General features: G+C 38.5%; 1 protein-coding gene across 4 annotated transcripts in view; it reads left to right on the top strand.

Annotated features, from left to right (window-relative positions):
* The window catches only part of SORCS2 (sortilin related VPS10 domain containing receptor 2), a 595,440-nt gene that overhangs the window by 460,003 nt on the left and 112,432 nt on the right, over positions 1-23,005 (top strand). For all 4 annotated transcript variants that reach the window (XM_075420456.1, XM_075420460.1, XM_075420458.1 and 1 more), the window contains exons 4-5: positions 10,293-10,457; positions 15,220-15,293. In XM_075420456.1, coding sequence (XP_075276571.1) covers positions 10,293-10,457; positions 15,220-15,293 — 239 coding nt within the window. The remainder of the gene's footprint in view (positions 1-10,292; positions 10,458-15,219; positions 15,294-23,005) is intronic.

Raw genomic sequence — 23,005 nt, 5'->3', positions numbered from 1 at the left:
ATATGGGGCTGCTTCCAGTAACCCCATATATACTTTCAATATGCTTGAGACAATCCCGTGGCTTGTATGGTATCTGGTACTTTCTGCTAATGAAATCAAAATGTTAACAGTATTGAGAATGAGGAGAATGGCAGAGATGTTTTTTCCTCCAATGAATTGTTGAAATGCACCTGTTCTTCTGACATGTCTTCTTCAGTATTTTGTTCCCTTTCCTGAATTTCTCTGGTGATGTGGTTTCACCATTTCACCTTTAACGCCACCTGGAAGCACACACAGATTTTTATTCCCATCCTGTTGGTATTGATGTGAAATGTAGAGAAACAGTGATATATGTTAATTCTCAGAAGAAATGTGTGTTACAGCCTCAAGAGCTACTACAAAATCTTGTAAGTGCCAACATGGTGGTAAAACCAATGTTTCATTTGAATTCTTCTTTAGATGGGGTCAGTCCCCGTGTCTGCAAAACGGTCAGTTTGCAGAGTTCCGGCTGGCTGAGAACAGAATTGATACCCCAAGACAAATCTCGGTCTGATGTTTTTAGAGCTCTGTGTAGCTGTCTGTCATAGAACAAGAAATAACGATATCACCTTTTTCAGTATCAGCCATAATTCATAGCTGAATCTCTAGCCATATTCTTGCCAAGAGAGAAAGCTACTGTAATCTTCCTAGCTGCCTTTTGTGTCTGTAAACATACTGCCAGTATCCGACCTCTCCAACTTCTCATTTTCATTAAAATATTATGTTAAAAAAAAATAATCCCTTGGATTAATTACAAATTTTTCATGAAGTTTAAATGTTAGTAAAAGTGAGAGAAAGGGGATTAGTAGAAAGTTTGTGCATTCATTTCATTTACTTTCCTATTTACTTTTCAACTTTTCATTAAAATGTTCTGGAAAAGAGCCAAAATAGCGTGCTTGGGAACAAACATAGAAACAATAGCCCTTGCCCTTAAATTTTACAAACTGGCAAATGAGCGCAAGAACATTGTTTGTATTTCTGCCTTGGTTTTGCCGATGTGCAGCCTTTTCTCTCTCATATATGAGAACAAGTACAGAATTGCCTAAGGTTTAGTAATCACAGCATTCAACTGGGAAGATACCATGAGTTGTTCCTGCAACAACATGTGGAAATGCTCTGAAAACTGATCAACAAAGTCTGTGTCTCTGTCCCAACAAGTATTTTCTATGTATCCACATAAGGTGGAACAGCCCCAGAAGGAATACTCTCACGCCCTAACTCCCTGTAGGAAGCATGCTGGTAAATCTTCTGGTGGAAATTTTCAGCAATATATTTCAGTTATGGCAAAATGATGCTTTTTAATAGAAAAAAACTGCTTTATACATTATCTTTCAAAAGCTCCAATCAACACCCATCCTAAGTACACCTGGAGAAAACTAGCGCAATGAGTGCCAGGTATGTGCATTTACTAAAACCCTTCCTCAATATAAAATGAGTACTTTACAACTGCAAAAATCTAAGCCCTGATGGAGAACGATTTATTATCTGCAGTGCTGCTAGGATCAGACACAGCAGTACTGTATGCTTCTGAATATAAAAGCTCTATTCTTCAGTGAAGTCCTTTTTCTATTAATGAGATTCACCCTAATGGGACCAAAAATTACTTTAAAAGACATTTCCTTTCTGCTTTTCAAGGGCTTTTTTCCAGTCCTTTTGGACTGGATATCAAAGGGGAAATATTTCAATAGCAAGAGTTTTTATAATTAAGCTTTGTAGCCTGTATAATGGAGATATGGCCAAATTCAAGTGAAAAATAATTACTGTTTTTCCAGCGCTTGCTTCTGCTGTTCTGCCTCCCTTTCTTCTCCCCCTTCCGTTTTCCCCTTCAAAGCCACCTGAATAGTTGTGCCTTACATATGAAAGGCTTGCCCAATGCACTCTTTCTCCCAGGTTTGTGTTTTCCCCTGTGGTCTAGGAGAGAAGACTTGTTCAATCTTTAACTATACCCAGATCTCTACCAAGGAGAGCCCTGCAGTTCTCAAAAGGGACCAGGTGCTTCCTGAAGGGTAAGGACTTGAATAACTTACTTCGCAGTGCCAGCTACCCCTTTAGATATGGGAACATATCTAAAAAAAAAAAAATCAAATTACTGTGAGACACATCTGAGAGACTTTCTTGGCAATGCTAAGATGGGCATGATGTTTATTGTCTTCCAGTCTTCAGGAACCTTTTTCAGTTACTGGAGCCTTTCAAAGCTCTTGATGATTTCAGCCAGCCACTTCAGCAACTTTGGATGTAGCCCATCTGGTTGCATGAACCTGTGTGTATTTGCAGATGTACACACACCTCCAAGTTTGGAGAATGCTACTTATTCTTTATGATTTGTAACAGAGTCGTTAAGTACATTAATCTCCATGAAAAGGGCTCTATAGGATTGGGAGAGAGAGTAATAGAGGTGCTTGAAATTGATGCCTCAGCTGGTATTTGGGACGTCTTGGGAATATTATGGGATGGCGTTTGGCTGCGAGAACACCAGGAGCCTGTTGAGCGTTTGGATTGGAGGGGACAATGCATGCGAAGTGAGATTCCCCAGAGTAATGTCTGAGAGCTCCCTTTTCTAGTCTTCCCAGAAAATTCTTATGCAGCCTTAGAACAGAACAGAAATGATTTCATAATGAAAGACCAAAAGGCACACCCTTAATATCATTCAGGCACACGAGTGGTTTACCTAATACACAAGATGATGAGGTCCTTATCAATCCCATATGACTGATATTTTTAACTACCACAACTGCCTGCCTTTCTTTCATATTTTCTTCCTGTCCACTAATTACCATCCATGTGACTTCTTTTTGCGCATTGTGCAGTTTTTGCTGCTGACAAATTAATGGCTGCCAACTAGGAATTGTTTGACCTGTTTCTTCATTAAATTAGATCAACACACATATGTAGTAATTTGTTGTGAATCCATTATCCTGTTTGGGAAGCATTGTTTTATACTTTTGTTACGTGATGTCTTCAGGCAGAAAATATTTGCAGGTTTATTGGATGTCTGCAAAATTACTTCGTGAATTAGATTAGTCTGTGAATGCCCAAGCTAAAGTTTAGTGTGTGCCTTTTCTGCCTGGGAAATACTAATGTTTATGGGGGTGTTGGTAAGAAAGAGTGAAGCTTGCCCATTTCTGCTGTGCAGTCCAACTCCTTTTTTTTTTTTTTTCCTCCCAGTGACGCAAAATGTCCTTATTTTATGGGCAATATAAAACCTGGTTAGGGAACATTCCCCTGCTGTGACAAGAATTGGCATTATGCCTCCCCCAGTGTTGTTCCCCACTCAAGCTGCTGATTTAGAGCATACTGGGAAAGACTATCTGATCTAGTTCCTGGTATACTGGAGTGCATAATTTTAAATGAAACCATTTGAATATGTAAAGATATCAATATGATGATCATACCACAAAACATCTCAACAGTAAGTTTTGCTCTTTTTAGAGATAGGAACTGTACAGACCATACGTGAAACGATTGCTTTTGCTGAAGAATTAGCAATAGCCAGGCTAATATTGGACCTGACAGAAAACAAAAGGACTCTCCTGTTTTTGCTTTAAACTAAGAGACAAAAAAAGCAGTATCTGCAACAAATAGTATTACATTCCTCTGCCAATCTTGGGTACCTAATAAAGCTTCTTTTCCTCTCAGTGTAAGTTCAGCCTGTGCCAAGAGATCCACTGGGTATATAAAAGATATTCCTTATTAATTAACTACTTGCTCATAGCAGTACCAACATATTTTGCAGAAGATAAACAATGTATATGGTCTTAGCTCTGATAGGTACAAATTACAGTAGAAAAATTTGCTGTTAGGAAAGGACTGTCTGTAAAGATGTTGAGTACTGTTTCTTCCATTGCTGTGACCTTTGGCATATTCACATCTCTCAGTATATTGCAGGATTACCAAATTTGCTTAATAAGAACCAGTTACTGCTCTGAAATGTTTTTGAACAGGGCATTCCTCATGCAAATTTGGTCTGCCATGCTGGTCAAGTAACAATAATTTTTTGATTCAAACAGGTTATAGATGGGTGAGGTTTGTTCCCATGGAGGGAGAGTTGATGTCTCAGCTTGCTTATCCTACCCGACACTTCTATAAACAAGAAGACTGAAGAATTGGACTGTAATTAGTACCCCCTAGAGAGCTGGTGTAGTCAGCATCTTTGAGGTGTTAAGTTATAGAGATCTGGCAGATTTAGATATGTACAGGTCGGCAACTGGTGCAACAAGGCAGGATTTTCAGGCTGCTCATCAACATCAGTCAAGACTTTTGTAGCTCTTTCTCTGTGGGCATTCGTTATTATGATATGTAACCACACTTAAAGTGGCTTCCTCTGTAGGGAGTGCCCTAGAGAAAAGCCAACTATTTTCTTTGACTATCCGATTATAGAATTTCATTCTTGCCTAGTTGCAGTGCTCCATGCAGTTGCTGTGAGCACATTTTTCTTTTAAGGTTCTAACTTTGATGTTCATTCCCTTTACAGCATGTCTGATGTGTTACCAACCGCTCCAGTTGGTAACCAGCTCATTTTAATGTCCTAAACTCTTAATATTCACTCCACATCCTACAGTGCCTAGCATGTTGCTGGTACTAGATAAATAATAATACAGCTTCGGTTGTGATATTGCAAATGATTAATGAGCTGACCACAACACAGAGGAGATGAAACTGTAATACATACTTTCCATTAGCCCCACCAGGATTGCTTCATATGGCCTTTGATTGTGTCCTGAGATTATGTGATCAGTGTAGCCCATGTTTCTTGGGAGCAATCCTTAACATTCCCACTTTCCCTTCCCTTATGGTGGTTCTCATAGAGACTAGTTGCTGTTTTGAAATGCATCTGTATGACAGCTTGAAAGGGGCTCTTCAAGAGAATGTAAGTATGAATTCTAGTGAAAGCTGTGAGTGCTTACTGTGAAAAGTAATATACCATTCTGGGATGTATGTACATTCACATATATGTGTGTTCCATCAGTGTGTATTTATGCAATTCAGTTGCACACACAAACTGGTTTTCTAGCTCTTGTTAATTTTCAGTGATTAGATTCACTAATAACTAACATCTATGAGAAACAATTTTGGGAAAATCTGCAAGCTTAAACTGCTATCTGGAAGGCATTTTATTTTACTCTCTGCTTGGAATTAAGCTGAGTTGATTCTTTTGATATGATTTTTACCACTATGAGAGTAAGTGGACTATATTTCACTTTGCAGCTTTGCCACCCTTGAGTTATCAGGTCTTTCACACCATTCAAGAAAAAAATCATAACCCTTGGCAGTAAGCTTTGTGTGTTTTATGAATGTCACCTGAGAAGCAACATCTCAAACATCTCATTTACCATTGGGACAAGGAGCTAGAGTAATTTCTGTATCAGCCAAGCTTATCCAATAACACATAAATACTGTAAATTTTAAAAACAAGAAAAATAGATGAGTTAGTTACTTGATCTGAAAAATGTTGAGGGTGTGACTGCAGTCCTGTGAAGCTCTACGGATACTGCCCCAAGACTGGCAATATGGCCACAAAGAGTATTTATCTTCAAAACTCATGTAGGCATGTAGGTTTATGTGATGGTAGATTTATGTATCACTAGGAGTTTGGTGCTGCTCTGTGTCCAGCAGCCTTGTCTCCAGTTTAACTAAGAACCTGCCTTTGGGTATTAAAATTACGTGTTCTTAATGGAAATTAATTGACCTTAGTGGGGATGGCTCATAAGTTTGCATCGTTAAGGTTTTTGCTGGAATGAGTCCAGTACTCATTAGGATTGAATCGCCACAGCCAAGTCATCTACATCCAGTGGGAGTTCAGTCTACTGGACATAACTGAAGAGGTGTAGGTGAGTCCTGGGCACACTTGGCCTCTCAGTGCATGGCTTCTCTGTGCTTCATTAAGAGTTTCTCTATTTTGATTTCTTACGCGGCCCAGAGGAGGTTTCTTCCTTCAAGGGCAGTTTAGGGTGTTGAAGAATATGAAATGTCTTGATTTGTGACTATATGCAGGATTACAGAATTTAAAAATGGTATGTCTCTTCATCTCACCACTTACCGCAGAAATCTGTAGCAAGTCAGATGCTATGAGTCTAGAAATTCATGATGGACGTTTTGACTTTTTATTTTTTTCTTTTTTAATGCTAGAGAAACAGAAAGGCTAATAAAAGCTAGGATTAAAATTAAGACCAATTGCTGAAGATGAAAGAGACAGCACAATTGTAATATGTTAGAAGACTGCATAGTTTTAGAGAAAGTGCTGATTAAGATCAAATTTATCTTGAGTTTACATTTTGATTAGACCTAAACTGAGGGGAGGGGGTTTATATTTCAGACACAGTGCAAATGATGCATGCTAATATCCTGTGTTTATTGCCACTTGAAATTACAGTGTAGCTTTGAATTACTGCCAGATCTACAGTTAAGGCTCCCCAGTAATCACTATGATTATTCCAAGCCTTCATGGTCATAGTGGCAGAAGTAGTATGATATGGAAGCTACTGTGGCCTAAGCTGTCAGAGTCTTTTTATCTTTTGGGGCTCCGATTGTGATTCCACCAAGTAGACAGAATGGTTAGACATGCACATTTGTCAATCAGTCCTGAAAGAGAGATTAAATAAATGGATTTAAATGTGTTATTTTTAGATTTATTTGTCTTTTATATTACCTCCTGCCTCACTAACTTTTCATGAAATGAGGAAAAAGCATAGCGTTTCTTTATTTTTGGAATGCTTTAATTCATATGTTGGCATGGTGTAGTATTTTTCATTTTTATTAGAAATCTGTTTTGCTTTCCTCCCTGTTGATCTATAACATATGCTATTTTTACTCATTTTCTTTATAATACATGCGATAGTTTATCTCCTTGAAATATTAACTAACTACTGGAAGTTATAGATTTACACCTGATCTGAGTGTATACACATGCATTGTTGTGGTTTATTTAGCTTATGGGAGATTAAGAAGTGAGGTCAGGGATAAACAACATAATATAAAGTTACAATTTACTAAAAAATATTAGAAGACTGTCACGGGAGGTGGGGAGAAAAGCTCTGTAAAAAGTTGTTTAAAAGAAGCTTAAGTGAAATTTAGATGTGATTAAAATCTGTTCTGGTTTTTGGATACACGATTATTCAATCAAGTAGTTGTTTATTTTGAGTTTAAACCCTCAGCAATTGCTGTTAGTCAGCTCTCCAGATAGTATGTCCCAGTTGCATCCCTTCATCAGTTGCTAGCAGGAAGGTTTTGCTATTCCACTTACAAAGTAAATAGAACTTGTTATGGAAAGCGTTTAATGTGGTACAATATTTACTCTGGAATATTTTCTTTGGTAAGTAGTGTTAGCCAGCAGGCAAGTCTGAGCACCCAGTGTGTTTGCTGTGGGAAGCGAATCTGTATGTCTGGCACATAATGATCAGTTTAAACTATTGAAATATAAATCAGAACACTGAGTGAAATTCAAAAACATTTCATTACATGAATTATAATATGTGCGACTAGAAGCATAGTTAGGGACTCTGCCATATATGCTTGGATGTCTACAATCTTTAGGCAAGTTTTTTTCTGATAGATTTAACTCTGAAAGATACATCATATTTTTGAAGGATAGCATTAGCAAATATCACAGTGTGTTTGCATTTCATTATAGCTAGCAGTTTTCTTGTGATTTCAGTTTCTAGTATGATGTTCTCTGCAGTTTGCTCTTGGGTCCTCATTATGAAACTTAGACGTGCCTCTACTTAAGGCTCATTAACAGTGAAAACCACTCCCAAATTTATAAACCTCATTCCTGTATTATTCTGAAGCCAATATTTTGGTATTTCTGGAAGTGTAAGATTTATTGGGCCAGAAAAAGAAAGCAGAACAATAGCTTGGTAGTCCAGAGATTACCGTTCTGTACAAGTGAAGTTCATGCCTTTTTCTGGAGTATATGCCATACTGATTTGTTGTCTTGATTGCATACATTTTAAAAACATTAACAGGAGAGAATGAAGATAATAATATTCACAGAAAGTGTTATTTAGGCTAGAAGATTGTATCCAAAGATATTAACTTTCTATAGGGAATTACTACAATGCCGCTTCTAGTGATACAGCATGGAAGGACTCGTACACACCATGAGATAAGCGTGGGTCTCTGAACCAGCCTTGTGCATGCATTCAAATGCGAGGACATACCTGGACATGAGCTTCAACAGGAATCGTGGAGCTCATGTTGCAGCCTTGCTTGTGGAGTTCCCTTTTGCACAGGACCAGGTCCTTCTGCCCGTCATCTGTTCAGGAACCAACAGGATGGAGTGCTATGTAGCTTGCTCGACATGCAGATAGTTTGTATTCATTTACTTCCAAGAAAAACTAGATGTTTTGGGCCTGAACAGCAGATTGTAGCATGGCAAAGAAAGTACAAATCTCTGTGCTGGGCATAAATGCTTCTTCACTCCACCTTGCAATGCACGCAAAGGGACAGGGCAGCGCATGACAGCATGCTCAATTTTAGGTTGGTGTTTTGCCCTCTGCAGAAAACCTGCCAAATGATGAGTTACAAGAATCTTTGGATGCTCTCTCCAGGCCACCAGCAGCATACTTGAAGTGTATACAATAATAAATTAAACAGATACTGCTTGAAGAGTTTACCAAGAGGCAGGAAGCCATTGGATACAGTAGGAAAAAGAGATGGCATTTGTGAAGATGTCATTTATAGAGGCTTTCCAGAAAAATAACACAGTTTCCTACGCTTGGGTAAAGTATATCATTAAAAAAATACAAGATCATAGCAAAGTTATGGGCTATTGTCTTGCTTTTCTTACTGACCTAGTCACACAGCTAATAGAATTAAGTTTGGCTTAATGTGTGCTCTAGTGTGGGGTTTCAGCAGTGGACTGTGCACCCTGAAGTACGTGCAGTTCTCTCTCTTGTTCAACAATGTTCTTCAATGTGTGCCCCATTTTAGGTACGTGAAAGCTATGCAGAAATTAGTGCAACTGTGTGTGTCCTTCCAGTACAAGTGCACATGCTTAAGTAACCTGTCAAATTAGAGTACCTACAAATGTTGTATTTACAGCTTTTCCCCCAAGACCAAATGCTGTAAAAGCTCAGTCCATTCGTGATATCTGTGTAATTCATCAGAAATTTCGAATTTTTAACTTCATCTTTATTCTAAAAAAGTCACTACATAAAAATTCTACTGTTTTGTCTGTTTCCTCCTCTGTATTCGCGTTATTGTAATTCTGTTTGCAGAACTCATTGCCATTTATCTCTGTAAGCAATTTACAGTCACAGTATCACTACGATCAGGATTCTGCAGTGTCTTTTGCATCATTTGCTGAATATTCTAAATGTGTTTTGCATTCGGGATTTATTTAATTTTTTCAGTTGTTTTTGAAGTATAAGGCAAATAGAGCCCAGCTGGGCTTTGAAAATCCATGTTTTGTTTGTAGGCTATCAGTTGATAAAGGCACCTTTTTGACTGCAAACTGGGCCTGTTTGATCTGGAAACACAATAAACATGGATCCTTACGTTGGCAGTTTTAGAAAAATGTTATAACATGTTGGCCAACTGCAAAAGGTGAAGAAGTTGAAAAGAGTGAAATTCTGATTAAATTATGAGGAGAATTTCTTTGTTATCGAAAGCCTGACAAGAACTTCACACAAGGAGACTACTCAAGATATTGCTATGTTTGAGTCAAGATGTTATCTGGACCAGAGAAGGAAATTCAAATAGTTGATTGGCATATTTTTCTGCATCAGAGTGAACTGCCATTTTATCCAAAATGTGTCATCAGGAGGAGAATGGTGAAGCAATGAGGAGATGTTATAAACTAGTTCTTTCTCTGGAGTCATTCTTCTGGTATAACTATAGCAGTGATTATTTTTACATTTAGTATTTATGAAGGCAGTCTCACTAGGTCAAGTGATGTATTTATATGAACACGTTAAAATGAGTCATTGCTAGTATTAATTCTTCTTTGTTTAGTCTGGAGGTTTTCTCATGTGGCCTCATGTACCTTGCGCAAGGATGAAAATCTAAGGCAATCATTTTGAGTAGAGATGAGGAGCATGATCAATTTGGTGTGATTGCAAGAGAAGTTATAGAATTTAACATTCACAGGTTTAGTCAGGGAAGATTAATAGGATCTTGCAGTCCTTATCTCTTAGATGCTTTTGAGTTTGCTGTCCACAGAATTCTGATAGGTAAGGTGTGTACAAAATCTGAATTTACACAAGAAAAATAAGGCTGTGTTGTCTGTTCTAGAGAAAACAGTCTCCTGAATACATGCTGTCATTTTTGTCTTTCAGATAATTCTTGTAAGTTCTTCCCACAATGACCGTGACCAAAGCCTTTTCATAAGCACGGATGAAGGAGCCACTTTCCAGAAACAACCCATTACTTTCTTTGTGGAGACTCTTGTTTTTCACCCAAAAGAAGAAGATAAAGTACTTGCTTACACCAAGGAAGGCAAGGTAAAGCTTGACGATGAGGATACTGCATGTGTTTGAAATTTAGGAATTGCTTTGTAAGGACATACATAAAACAGTTCTGATATGGATTAGTGTTTGTTTTCATGAAATATCAGTTTCCCAGAAGGGAGTCATATTCTGATTTTGAGGCTTATTTAAATATTTATTGTCTTTGTGTTCAAATCTTTGTTTTTATGGTAATTTCAATCCCGGAATTTTCAGTTGATATGGATATTGGTAATCTTTATCTTCCTGCATAATGTAGTTAAGTAGTACCTCTGAAATGTTCTCCTCCCTAGAAAGTGCCCATAGCAATTGCTTTGTAATTTATGGTGTAGTAGAAAGTTAATGAAGCTGAAACAGTGCCTCCAAAGGCCGTTCATGGGAAGTAAAATCAAGTAATACAAAATAAACAGCACAGTCATTCAGCAGAATAGGATATGAGGAATCACTGATTCTGTAGCAATGCAGAATAATTCTCTCTCTCAGGATGTATTGATACCACATTCAGATTCAGGAGTTATACCATGTGGTTTGTAAATTTTGACCATCTTTCAGATTTCTTCTTGTTAAATTACAAAGTCATTTTTGTGGATGGGTTAGGCTGAGCAATGATGAGTGTGCACACAGTCTGTGAGTGCGTAGTCATCTCTTTTTCATGGTGTCAAAACTGCCACTGTAAAGTAACTGTGATTCTGGTCCTGGTAGTAGTCTTGAATCACCTCCATTGTTACTCCTGCTTTAAACTGAAATTAGCAAATTCAAGTCCATTTTAATCCTTGTCAGACTTCACAGAAGGTTTATATTTAGGTGGTGAAATTAGTCAGAGAATGTTGCTCATGCTGCAGCCAAATACTGCACTGAATTCGGTGGTGTGTATCAAGTCCTCCATTGGGATATTTTCTGGGATATAGAAGATAATAACTGATCCCAAAACAATTCATGTACACAGGCATATGCAAATAAGGATAGAATTAGAATAAAAATAATAGCAAACCAAACTCGGTTACAAATTGCAGAAAATATTTTACTTTGCAGCTTCTATTTGAAATTCTGACACAATTACAAATGTGTTGAATGCATGTTATGTAAACAAAGTACTTCAGGGAAGGCTGAAGTTCTGAAAAGCCTGTGTTGAAAAGCACTTTTAGCACTTTTGACTTTTGTTTCTGATGATAAGTATAGTTCCTGAATTTTGTATAGTTAGAAGATCAAAAGTCCTGAAGAACTAAATGGCAGAAACTTTTAAGTGTAAGAGTCCAAAGAAGTGTGTTGAAGGGGACCGGCCACAAGTGGGTAGAAATATTTGCCAGGGAAGAGAAGGGGACAGGAGAACCAAGTGAAGCATTTCCTTCAGATTTTGATGAATTATGCATGATAGAGAGGTTTTCAGGCATTTACTTAGATAATCTTACAGTGTGATACCATTTTTTGCCACATTTAAAATGTAACTGGACAAATAAATACAAAATATTCAGTAAATAGTATCTACAAAATACTCAGTAAAGAATATCTCTGCAGTGGTAGCAGGAAGGGTTATGTACTCTGGCAGGACTTTTCTCAGGCTTTCAATTTGACACTAAAAGGAGTCAACCATAAAGACTTGCTGGACAAGTCCTACATCTTTATCTAAGAGGTGTAGGAATGAAGAATGCCTTTGGCTATAACTGGGTCAGTAACCTGCCTAAATTTTCTATAGATTCTGATGTATTTGGCCTAGTGGGGAGAGGAAGATGTTGACAAAGTTGGAGCTGAAAATGAAAATTGCAGCTTGACATAAAAAAAGGTCACTGTACTAAAATCAATGGCCTTGAGAGAGAGTGATGATCTGAATTTGGCCTGGGGAGATGCTATACTCTAGATTTTTGAGTTGACTAACTTTACCTTTACTGAAAGAAAGTAGTGTCGGGATGTAACACAATCTAAAACTTGAGAGAAGCCATTACCTCCTGTTACTATAATGATTTCTTACAAAGGCACTTTTGAAAATACAAAGAATTCAGGATCACATCCTTCCTAAATGGTAATTGGCAAGGTTTCTGTGCCTACTGGAGCATTGTGGCCTTGCTCACAACTTCTCATTTGATTTAGGACATATTTTATATTGCAAAATATGCATTGTTCTTTCATTCACAGCCCTAGATTTTGTTTAAATAAAGCTCTAGTCTCTAGCTGACACTATAAATAAATGCAAACCAGTCAATGTGGTTGGGTTAATCCATTTACTCCTTCAAATCTATACTCTCTTTTTCTGGCTACTGCAGTTAGAATGAACAATAAGCTATTCACTGAGTCTATATAAATGTTTCTAGATTTTTTTAAAAACTCAACAGGGATGCAGTAGATTTTAATTGTTCATTTGGAAGCTGAAAGGATGAAAAAAATGGCAAAACTAATAAAAGCATTTTAATTTTTTTAGAAAACTTGATTCCACACATTTATTACATGGGTGGTAACAAACAGAATGATAAGAACTATTAGATGTGTTTGCTGGAGCCGGAGACTTTAGCTGTCCATTAATATAACTGTTTTTACCTCATGTCTAATCTTATTTAGTAGTTTTATCATATGTACCTGTTAAAAAGCAAAACACACGTGGGACTTTTTTTTTTTAATGAAAGGAAGTTGAATATGTGCATAAGTAAAGTTCATGTTATTATTTATTTATTTCAAATAGTGCATCAGTTAAAAATTCCTGTCAATTCGAATATGCCTTATTATTCCTACTTTGCTCTCTCTTACAGTACGATTGCAAGGGCTTGCCTACACTAAACCAAACCGTTCGTAAGCTCCCAGAGTTCAGTCTTAAATGTGTCTGAGGGGAGGTAGTTTGGATTTGGTCATGGGGGTTCGGGATTGGTTTGCTCCTTTTTGGCCCCTGTTGCGCAGACATCACTGTTGTAATGGCAGGAAACTTCTCTCATTTTCTTCTGAAATTCATTCATAACAAACTTATATCCCTTTATTCATTTGCCAGTGTTGTCCGTTAAGCTAAATGGCTCTTTTCCCTCTTGCCAGGAATCTCTTGAATTCGTGGCTTTCTTTGCAGCTTGGACACCAGAGTTAGGGCAAGGCACTAAATGATCATCTCTTCTGGATTTATAGCACTCTGCTGAGGCATGCAACTAGCTGAGCAGGGTCCACCCTTTTAGAAAGATCACCAAACTGATGGTTATCTTGTCTGTAATGCCTGTGGTGAGAAGTGTTTGAAGAAATAAGAGGTTAGGTTCTCCGTCCTGCACAGTCTAGCCCATTCAAAGTCACATCCCTCCCCTCCCAGGAGGTTGCTCCAAGCTGTATGCTATAAAATACACTGGTTGCAGCAAACCCTAACCCACGTAATAAAGCTAAGATCAGAAAGTTAGCAGGCAAATCAAGAACCTGGCTCTGCAGCTCCATCATTAACACATTTAGCTTGGAGATTGAAGACTTCTTGATCCCTGACCCTTGCTGTCTATGCATTGACTGGGTGAATGCTAAAGTAAGCAGTCTGAGTACTGGTTGTAGTTTCTTACCTGAACTGTGGTCTACTCGCTTCAATTGAGCGTGTAGTGGAACAAAGCCCAGTTATTGTGAAGTGCAGAGTAACTGGGAAATACTGTTTTATCTCTAATTCAAATTTTAGTAAATTTACCGTAGAGTTTATGCTGAGATAAGTTACCTCAGCCTTTATCTTTGCATATTAATATTGCCAGTTTTCTGTAGTAAAACATAACGCATAGTCGTGGTGGGTTTATTTTATTTGTCCTTCAACCTGTCATTTTAAAACAAAAATATTTCTTACTAGTTCTCATAAGACACTTTGCCCCAGAACAATCAGTGACTGAACTGGTGACTTATTCCCACATCAGACAAGAAAAGTTTTACTTGCCTTTTTTTTTCCCTATTAGAGATATTAAAAGAAAACCCATCATATGCAAATTAGATCAAATAAGAAATGCATGCAGACAGCAGGGGGCTTTAAATCTGTCTTTTTAGAAGTCTGATAGATATTACCTATTTTAACTAGTGGAAACACATTATGAACACAAATGCCAAAGGAGGGAGATTTTTCAATAGCTGTTTTATATCCCACTTTATTCTGGGGCAAAACACCTTTCATCTGCACTCTTGCTATCCATCCGTATCATTAGCGCTTGCTTTTTTACCAGGAGTGAACTGTTTAGAGGGAAGGTGGACCTGGAGTCCTCCTCCTTCAGGCCATCTTCTGGCTCTCTGCCAAGTAACCATTTCTCATGGGTCACAAATTGGTATCCATGAAGCAAGACCTTAAGTGCATCTCTCCTCATCAAATCTCTTAAGCATTTCTCTAATATCTTTTGGTCCTATTTTATCACAGTTTTAAATCCATTGACTTCTTGGCTTAAGTGTTTTTGGTGGCATTAAGGCTTGAAGCATAAAGGAAATATTTGTGCTTGTCTGGTCAATGAATGGGAAGAAGGAGAAGAAAAGTGTCTTTTTACTATCCCTTTTGTGTAGCCATGCTGAGGTAACAAAGAATCTGACCCAAAATAAACTGTGAATTGTTTTCATGGTAAAATTGTCACTGCGTTTTGTTCTTTATAGATTATATTTAAAAGATATTCTCTATAAAAGGTTATTACTCTAAAAATCATTGTATAGAGTTCCTGGAAATGATTTTTTTTTTTATTTTTAAAAATGGTGTGCACTCTGTTGTTTTAATAGTGACATAGGACCTGCCTTTGAAGATGTACATCATTAGCAGGTTCTTATCATCTAATTTTTCTTTTTTTTTCTTTTGTAGGTTTACGTATCCATTGACTTGGGGAAAAAATGGATCCTTCTGCAGGAACGAGTTTCAAAAGATCATATTTTTTGGTGAGAATTCTGTGATTTTCCAAATAAAACATGAACAGCAAAAGTACTTCATTCTAACCAAGAAAGGTGTTTCCAGAAATACTGATGGGGACAGTATAAGCCTTGGCATCTTTTGCAGTTTGAATATGTCGACGTTGTTGCATCCACTATTGCAAATTTATACTCGTGCCAGTGATCATACTGAGTGTCAGCACATAGAAGGGTTATAGGTCTGGTTCTATGGAGCCCAAAATTTAAAGAGAGTTGTAATGTCTGATAAAATTGCTGTTTGTTTTACTGGTGAAATTGTTCTTAAGAAAGGAAAGCAGTCTTTCCACAGAAAAATCTATAACATTTTTTAAGAGAGGTTGAATCAGACCTATTAACTGGAGTCATCTATAAACTTGGGCTGTTGAGGAAACTGGCGAAAAATATTACTTTATTCGGTATGCATATGTCAAATGGTTTCATTTTCAGGTCAAATATTTTGCAATGTCTCAAAATGTTGAAGAAGTGATTTAAACAGGTTCACAAAATATTTGAGGAAAAGTCAATGCCTGATTTTTATACAAATGAAATTAATTTGAAAAGTGTATAACTTTTTACACCAAAATTAACCTGTTGCTAGTATTTTTCAACTGATTTTTGTGTTTAAAAAAGGTCAATTTACACTCCCAACATTTATCTGATTTCTGTTGAAAAAGCCAGAGAACTCCCCCTTTCACATGTTACTAAAGTGTCTAAGTATGGACTATGCATAGCTGTACCATTACCAACAACAGGTATTTTTTATTACAGGATTAGTCATAACATGCTAGACACTTCTGTTCCCTAAATGACTTTTTATTTCAGTTCTAGAACTCTGATCTGTGTCTTTTACATAGACTCTAATTATCCATGTGTCTATGGAGCCATTTCTGGTTTTCAGCAATATTCTGTGTTTTGCTAGTGCTGTTGCCAGTATTGAAATGGGTTTACCTGATCTTGGTTGCAAGATTTGCAATGCGTTTGGCATTCATACCGTGATCCTCTTTGCTCTTCAGGTAGTTGCTTTTTTCTTGAGTAGAAATAGATACTAATCCTGGCCATACTCGGGGCTGGGGGGGAAATAAACGAAACCCCAACCTGCTTGAACTGCTGGTGTAGAGGTTACAAAGCATGCTGGTACCTACAGATACATTGGCCCGAAAAGAAGCTGGCGAGTCCGAAGGTGTGCTGGCATGTGTGCGGCTGCTGAAGCCGGATGGGGGGAGGCTGGGACCCAGGGCAGGGACACATGGAAGAGTTAAACCCTGTTTGAAAGCACAAGACCCAACCTGCCCTGCTGCCCTGTTGGTGTAATGATCCCTGTGCATATCAAGAGAGCTTTTTCACACTTCCAAGTGCCTCTGTCACTCTGCAACCTACTTACTGTCCATACTTTTAGAAAACCAGCCTGCGGTTGGTTTGTAGTAACGCTCTTCTGATTTACTCCAGTTTGTCTCAACCTTTTCTGCTGAAATACTTGAATCGGCCTGAGACTTTCTACTTACTGGCTCCTGCAAAGTACAGCCTTATTGAAGAACTTATTTCTCCAAAGCAGCTGAAGTTTTGTAGGCAATACACTTTACTGCTTAACTACCATGTGAAAATGTATAATCATTTAGAAGTAAAGCAGTGGGTCAGAAATGTCATGTCTGCCTTATAACTGATCTTTCCTTAGCAAGTTTATATAGGGTGTTAATCAGGAGGGCATGTGGCTCTGTCTTTAATCAAAAAAAATTTCAAATGTGTTAGGTCTGAAAACTATCAGAGTCATTAACAGGCGGGAAAGAACAGCGGAAGCCTCTCTTGCAGATTTGTTTAATGGTGTTTTTCTTATCTGAGTCTAGGTATATTTAGCATACTGAAGTTATTAAAAATGTAGCATACCACTGAAATATGTGTTAGTTTTGCGCTGACTCAAATAATCTGTCAGTGTTTTTTGTATGTAAGAATTAAAGCCAGAAAGTGGATGTTTAATATTGAAGTCTGTATTTTGCTGTGTTTCAGAATCCTTATGTTTCCTTATATCATTCAGACATAAGCAGGGAAGTGTCCTGGAGCTTTGATAGGAATAACTCCAATGTAGTACTTCAAAGTCGTGGTTCTTCATAAATATCACATTTCTCTCAGATAAGAATAATAAATTCTAAGAGTCTGTACATTTATAACAATTAGAAATATTTTCAAGGTTTTTTTTTTCCCCTTTTCTGTATATAGACCATTTTGATTTCACAGAATCACACAGAATCACAGAATGGTAGGGGTTGGAAGGGACCTCTGTGGGTCATCTAGTCCAACCCTCCTGCCGAAGCAGGGTTACCTACAGTAGGCTGTAGAGGACCTTGTCCAGGTGGGTCTTGAATATCTCCAGAGAAGGAGACTCCACAGCCTCCCTGGGCAGCCTGTTCCAGTGCTGCTGCTTCTCTCAAGAACTGTATCAAGGAGCAATAGCAAGGATTTGGGAGTGGAAGTTTAGTGCCTCATCAGTACCACATGATCCTTCTCTTAAATTTCCATAGAAATAAAGATACATAAATATATTTTACTTCTAATAGCATATGGGACATTGCAATATATAAAGAATCTGCTGCGAGTTGAGGGTTGGACACAATGGCCTTCCAGTGGGAGTTACTCTGTCGTTGTATGAAACTTTTCGCTATTTTATGGCCTTCATCACCCGAGCTATCCGAGTGCCAGATAGAAACAGGTATTTGTGTAGTTTTCAACAGGTGTAAGCACATGGGCTCTATCATAACTTGCCTATTAAGACATTAAGTCCAGTATTATGTTCTTAGCAAAATATAACATCTGATGTTTTAAAGATAGGTGAAATGAATTCATACTAATTGTACATCTCTCTATAAATGAGGGCATGTGTCTGGCTGATACTGGCTGGTAGTGCCAAGAACATTTCACTGGGCAGTTGTTTAGCAGATGTTTCTTCTTTCATTTCAGTCAAGCTTTGCCACTGAAGTTGATAATATAGCCTAAGATTTTTATTTCAGCCTGGTAACTTCAAATATTATCAGTCATAATATTTTTCTGTGCTTTGTGAAAACAATTTTTTCTGTGCCTCCAGCAGCAGCCAGATCTTGAGGAAACGTGTTTTGCGCTCAATGAAAATCTAAATGCAATTAATTTAATAGAATTTCTTATGTATTTATGTTAAGGAAATGTCAATAGGGACTGAGTATTTAAAAATATTTATGTGTAGATCTTATACTCTAGGTTTATAATCAATATATTAAAATCATCTTCTAGGCCTTATTTGCTTTTCAAGTGTTCTGGACCATCCCTTGAGTATCTTTGCAGATTTAATGTGTGGAATTTGGTCTTTCATGATAGTGGAACTAATGGGAAGATTGATGGTATCAGTGGAAAGTGTGTACTACCATTGCTATTTTAAGAGCATAGAGTATTTCTTCCCATCTATGATACAGTGTGGCATTTTCTTCCCATTTTTCTCTTTCCAACTGTTTTCCCAATTTGTTTCATTTATACTTTGGGAAAGGAAAGTTGTCTAATCCTTCATAGCAGTTTGTATTCTCTTAGCATCTTAGGAGGCCAAACAGGCTTCCCAGAGAGGTGGTCGATGCCCCAGGCGTGTCAGTGTTTAAGAGGCATTTGGACAATGCCCTTAAACAATGTGCTTCAACTTTTGCTCAGTCCTGAAGTGGTCAGAGAGCTGGACTAGATGATTGTTGTTGGTCCCTTCCAACTGAAAATATTCTAGTCTAGTCTAAAAACAAAACAGCTGTAAGGGTGCAAGTAGATGTAAACATGGTTGCAAAATAGATGTATTCTAGAAACTTCTTATGTTTTCTTCTGATATTTCTCATTCAAGTTGAAATGAGAAAATAAAAATATAGAAAAACACACTGTTCATAAAATGTAGAAATACTGAAAATAAATGCTCTGACATTGGTCATTGAAAAGCTTTATTTAAAAAAAATTTCAAAGCAGAATCATGAAATGCAGATTTGAAATTAACTTTAAATTAAATACTGAGTCACACTAATTTGAAACAAAAAAGTATCAATCAATTATTTAGAAAATAAATATTTTATTTCTATATAAATACTATCTAGGAAGATTCAAATCCCTTTTTTTCTTTAAATGTGACAAGTTTTAATTTTGAGCAAGTTCTTGTTCTTTAAAATTAAATAACTTTCATTACTGTGACCAGTTTTACTGCTGCATATAAATTGCAACTGGCCAGGAAGTATTGCCCCAGTGTGATGATTTCTCTTTCAGGGATGTTATGGTACCTAACTTTATAAGTATTTTTTTCCAGTTCTGGGTGTGTTTGTAGGAGGGAATGCGAAGAGTTTTCTTTAGAAATAGCATTATATGACCTATCCCAGACAAATATTAAACACCCACACATGACATGGTATGTAATTGGTTTTATATATCAAGCCTATTTTAAAAAGCTAATGGTGTATTTTGTGGTAATCCCAGAGAAGAGGAAGGAATACTGCAGTTTGGGATTCCTCTGGCTCTGCTGCTGTTCTGCTCAGTCCCGAAGGCTTATGCACCAGTTAAGTTCCTTTTGATTTCTCAAAATAGAGCTTAGTAATACATAAGTGAGGAACAGATTGTGAATCAGCTGTCTACACCAGCACAAATATACCTCAGGCCAGTAAGTCATGAATCAGTAATTAGCAGAGAATTAGGCCCAGCGCATTACCTTTGACTCTGTCTAGAGCCTTAGAAATGTTTTAGCCTTGACTATGGGTATCTGTTACTCGTATTTTTAGCTGTAGGTTCTCCATTTTCATGAGAGGTTAGAACATAAAAATAAATGTTTATTTGTGTAGAGCAGTTGTTCTCAGTGGGCCAAAGTTCTGTTCTCATCATGAAATCCCATACGAGTAATCAATCAAACTGTACCCATTAACGTCAAATGTAGCGGGTTCCTGGCTATTCAAGTGTCAGGTGAAAGAGAGGATTTCAGCAATATTATGCCCTGAAGGAGAGAGAAACACAAAGAGGATTTCATTGAACCTTTAAGATTGAATTTTGTGTGAAGAGTTCTTGTGTGGGAAGCCAGGAATGTGTGTGGGCAGTCATTCTTACGTTTGACTTAATCACTTGGGGTGGTGTTTTTTTCTGTTTCTATCCGTGTGGTGATATGTATGACTCTATTGGGTTAATGTGGCAAGGTTTCAGTAGCAAAGGTGTTCAGAGCTTCTGTGAGAAGAGACCAGGAGCTGCTTCCATGTCGGACAGAGCCAATTCCAGCCAGCTCCAAGACAGACCCGCTGCTGGCCAAAGCTGAGCCTGTGAGCGATGCTGGTGGGAGCCTCTGTGGTAACATATTTAAGCAAGGGTAAAATAGCTGCACAACAGCATCTGGGGGAGAGGAGTGAGACACCAAGGTCAGTGCAGAAGGAGGGGGCGGAGGTGCTCCAGGCTCTGGAGCAGAGATTCCCCTGCAGCCCATAGATGTTGCCTTTGTTGGCATGGCGACCTGGTTCAGGGACGTCTCGGCGACCCACCCCTCGGCCGCTCGGGTCATCAGCTCGCAGACACCAATGTGGTGGACGGCAAATGGCGTTTATTGATAAATAACACAGCATTATATAGCTTAGGTTTACAGCATCACTTCCGTCTGCTTACTTCACGGGCTAAACGCTATTGGCTATCAGGAGAGGGGGGGGACACTACCTTTCCGTACAGTGCGACATCTTCAGACCGCCAAGCCCTAACTACCCACACATAGAGCAGACCATGGTGAGGCAGTCTGTGTCCCTGTAGCCCACGGAGGCCCACAGTGGAGCAGATTCCCACCTGCAGCCTGGAAAGGACCCTACGGCGGAGCAGGGGGCTGCCCGAAGGAGGATGTGACCCTGTGGGGAGACCACACTGGAGCAGGCTCCTGCCAGGATCTGTGGAGAGAGAAGCCCATGCTGGAGCAGGTTTGCTGGCAGGCCTTGTGACCTCCATGGGGGACCCATGCTGCAGCAGCCTGTTCCTGAAGGACTGCACCCCATGGGAAGAACCCTTTCTGGAGCAGTTCATGAAGAACTGCAGCCGTTGGGAAGGGCTCACTTTGGAGAAGTTCATGGAGGACTGTCTCCCGTGGGAGGGACCCCACACTGGAGCAGGGGCAGAGTGTGAGGAGGAAGGAGTAGCAGAGACAATGTGTGATGAACTGACCACAGCCCCCATTCCCCATCCCCCTGCACCGCTTTGGGTGGAGGAGGTGGAGAAATCTGGAGTGAACTAGAGCCCAGGAAGAAGGGTGGGGTGGGGGAAAGGTGGTTTTATAGTTTGTTTGTTGTTTCTCACTATCTTACTCTGTTATTAATTGACAATAAATTAATCTTCCCCAAGTCAAGTCTATTTCACCAGTGATACTAATTAGTGAGCAATCTCTATGACCTTATCTCGAGCCATGAGATTTTAATCTTATTTTCTCCCCCTATCGTGTCCAGCTGAGGAGGGGGAGTGATAGAGTGGCTTGCTGAGCACCTGGGGACCAGCTAAGGTCAATCTGTGGCAATAAAAAACCACTTCAGCGCTGCTGTTTGGATAAAGGTGGCAGGAAAAAAGCTTTTGTTAAAAAGCATTTAAGCATAGGCAGTAAATAAGTATCAGCACACGTTGGCCATGTAGGGCATTGACTGAATCATTGAAGATGCGCCTTTCAAAGCAGGATGTGAAGGCAGCAAGGCTTGAAACACACCAGTCATATCCAAATGTATTTTTAGCTTGGATGAATGAAATCATAGTTTTGTCTCTCTGAGTAACCAGGCTGCCAAGAGCCAATGCCATTGTAAGCTACTTGGCGAGAACATTTGCATGCTTTTGACTTGCTTTCTAAGCAAGGCAGTGCCCTTAAGCTAATTGCTAGAAATCAGTCAGTATGAACTAGGAACTTGTTACCCTTTTGGATTAACTTCATATTCAGAGATTATGAGAGAGGTATAAGAGGAGGCCAGCAAGTTTTCATATGGGCTTTGACTGGAGGCTCTATCATAGCAGCAAGCAGGTTTATTTTGATTCATTTTTGGTTTGAGATGTCTTGTTTGAAGATATTTCTGGATTAATATGCACCCAAGTGAACAGCATCCAATATTTAACAGTGAAGGGATCCACTGGAGGTAGACAAGATAGACATCCATAGCAGACTCTACTTGATTAGTGTTTGCAAACAACTGCTCCCCTACAAAACGAGCCTGGACTACCGGAAGCAAAGAAGTGTTTCCTACCTGAAGTAAAACACGAAGCATAGTTCTTGTATAAGGGACTGATGCTTATGATTCACATTTTGAGATGTGTACTGTTATATGTCAGTGGTAATTTTTGTTCATGTGTATTACATAAATATGAAATTTCAGATGACGGTGTTTTTCTAACACTGCATGCAACTAGAGTAAGAAAATACTGGGGCAGTCTGTGAAGAGAGGTAGGTGAAGAAAAGAAAAATTATTATTAAAATAATGCCAAAGGTGTCATAATTGGAATTCTTAGCAGAAAATTTGAAATTCTTAGGCTTTTAGCATGGTTTTTTAAAAGTATAAAATACCTAGTGGTGGCATGATGGAATACATGTTTATACACAGACCAAGGCAGACACAGAGGTCTTGTTAGTCCCCTCCATTGCACCATATTCATGCTGATGGAATGTTGGTAAGGTCAGTGGAGTTACCTGGTGGAGCACTAATGCAGAAATGTGAAGAATTATGTCTCACAACCGCTTA

The sequence above is a fragment of the Opisthocomus hoazin genome, chromosome 5 (assembly GCF_030867145.1).
Source record: "Opisthocomus hoazin isolate bOpiHoa1 chromosome 5, bOpiHoa1.hap1, whole genome shotgun sequence".
NCBI lineage: Eukaryota > Metazoa > Chordata > Aves > Opisthocomiformes > Opisthocomidae > Opisthocomus > Opisthocomus hoazin.
Note: the sequence above shows the minus strand (reverse complement) of the source record. Positions and strands in the feature narration are given on the sequence as shown.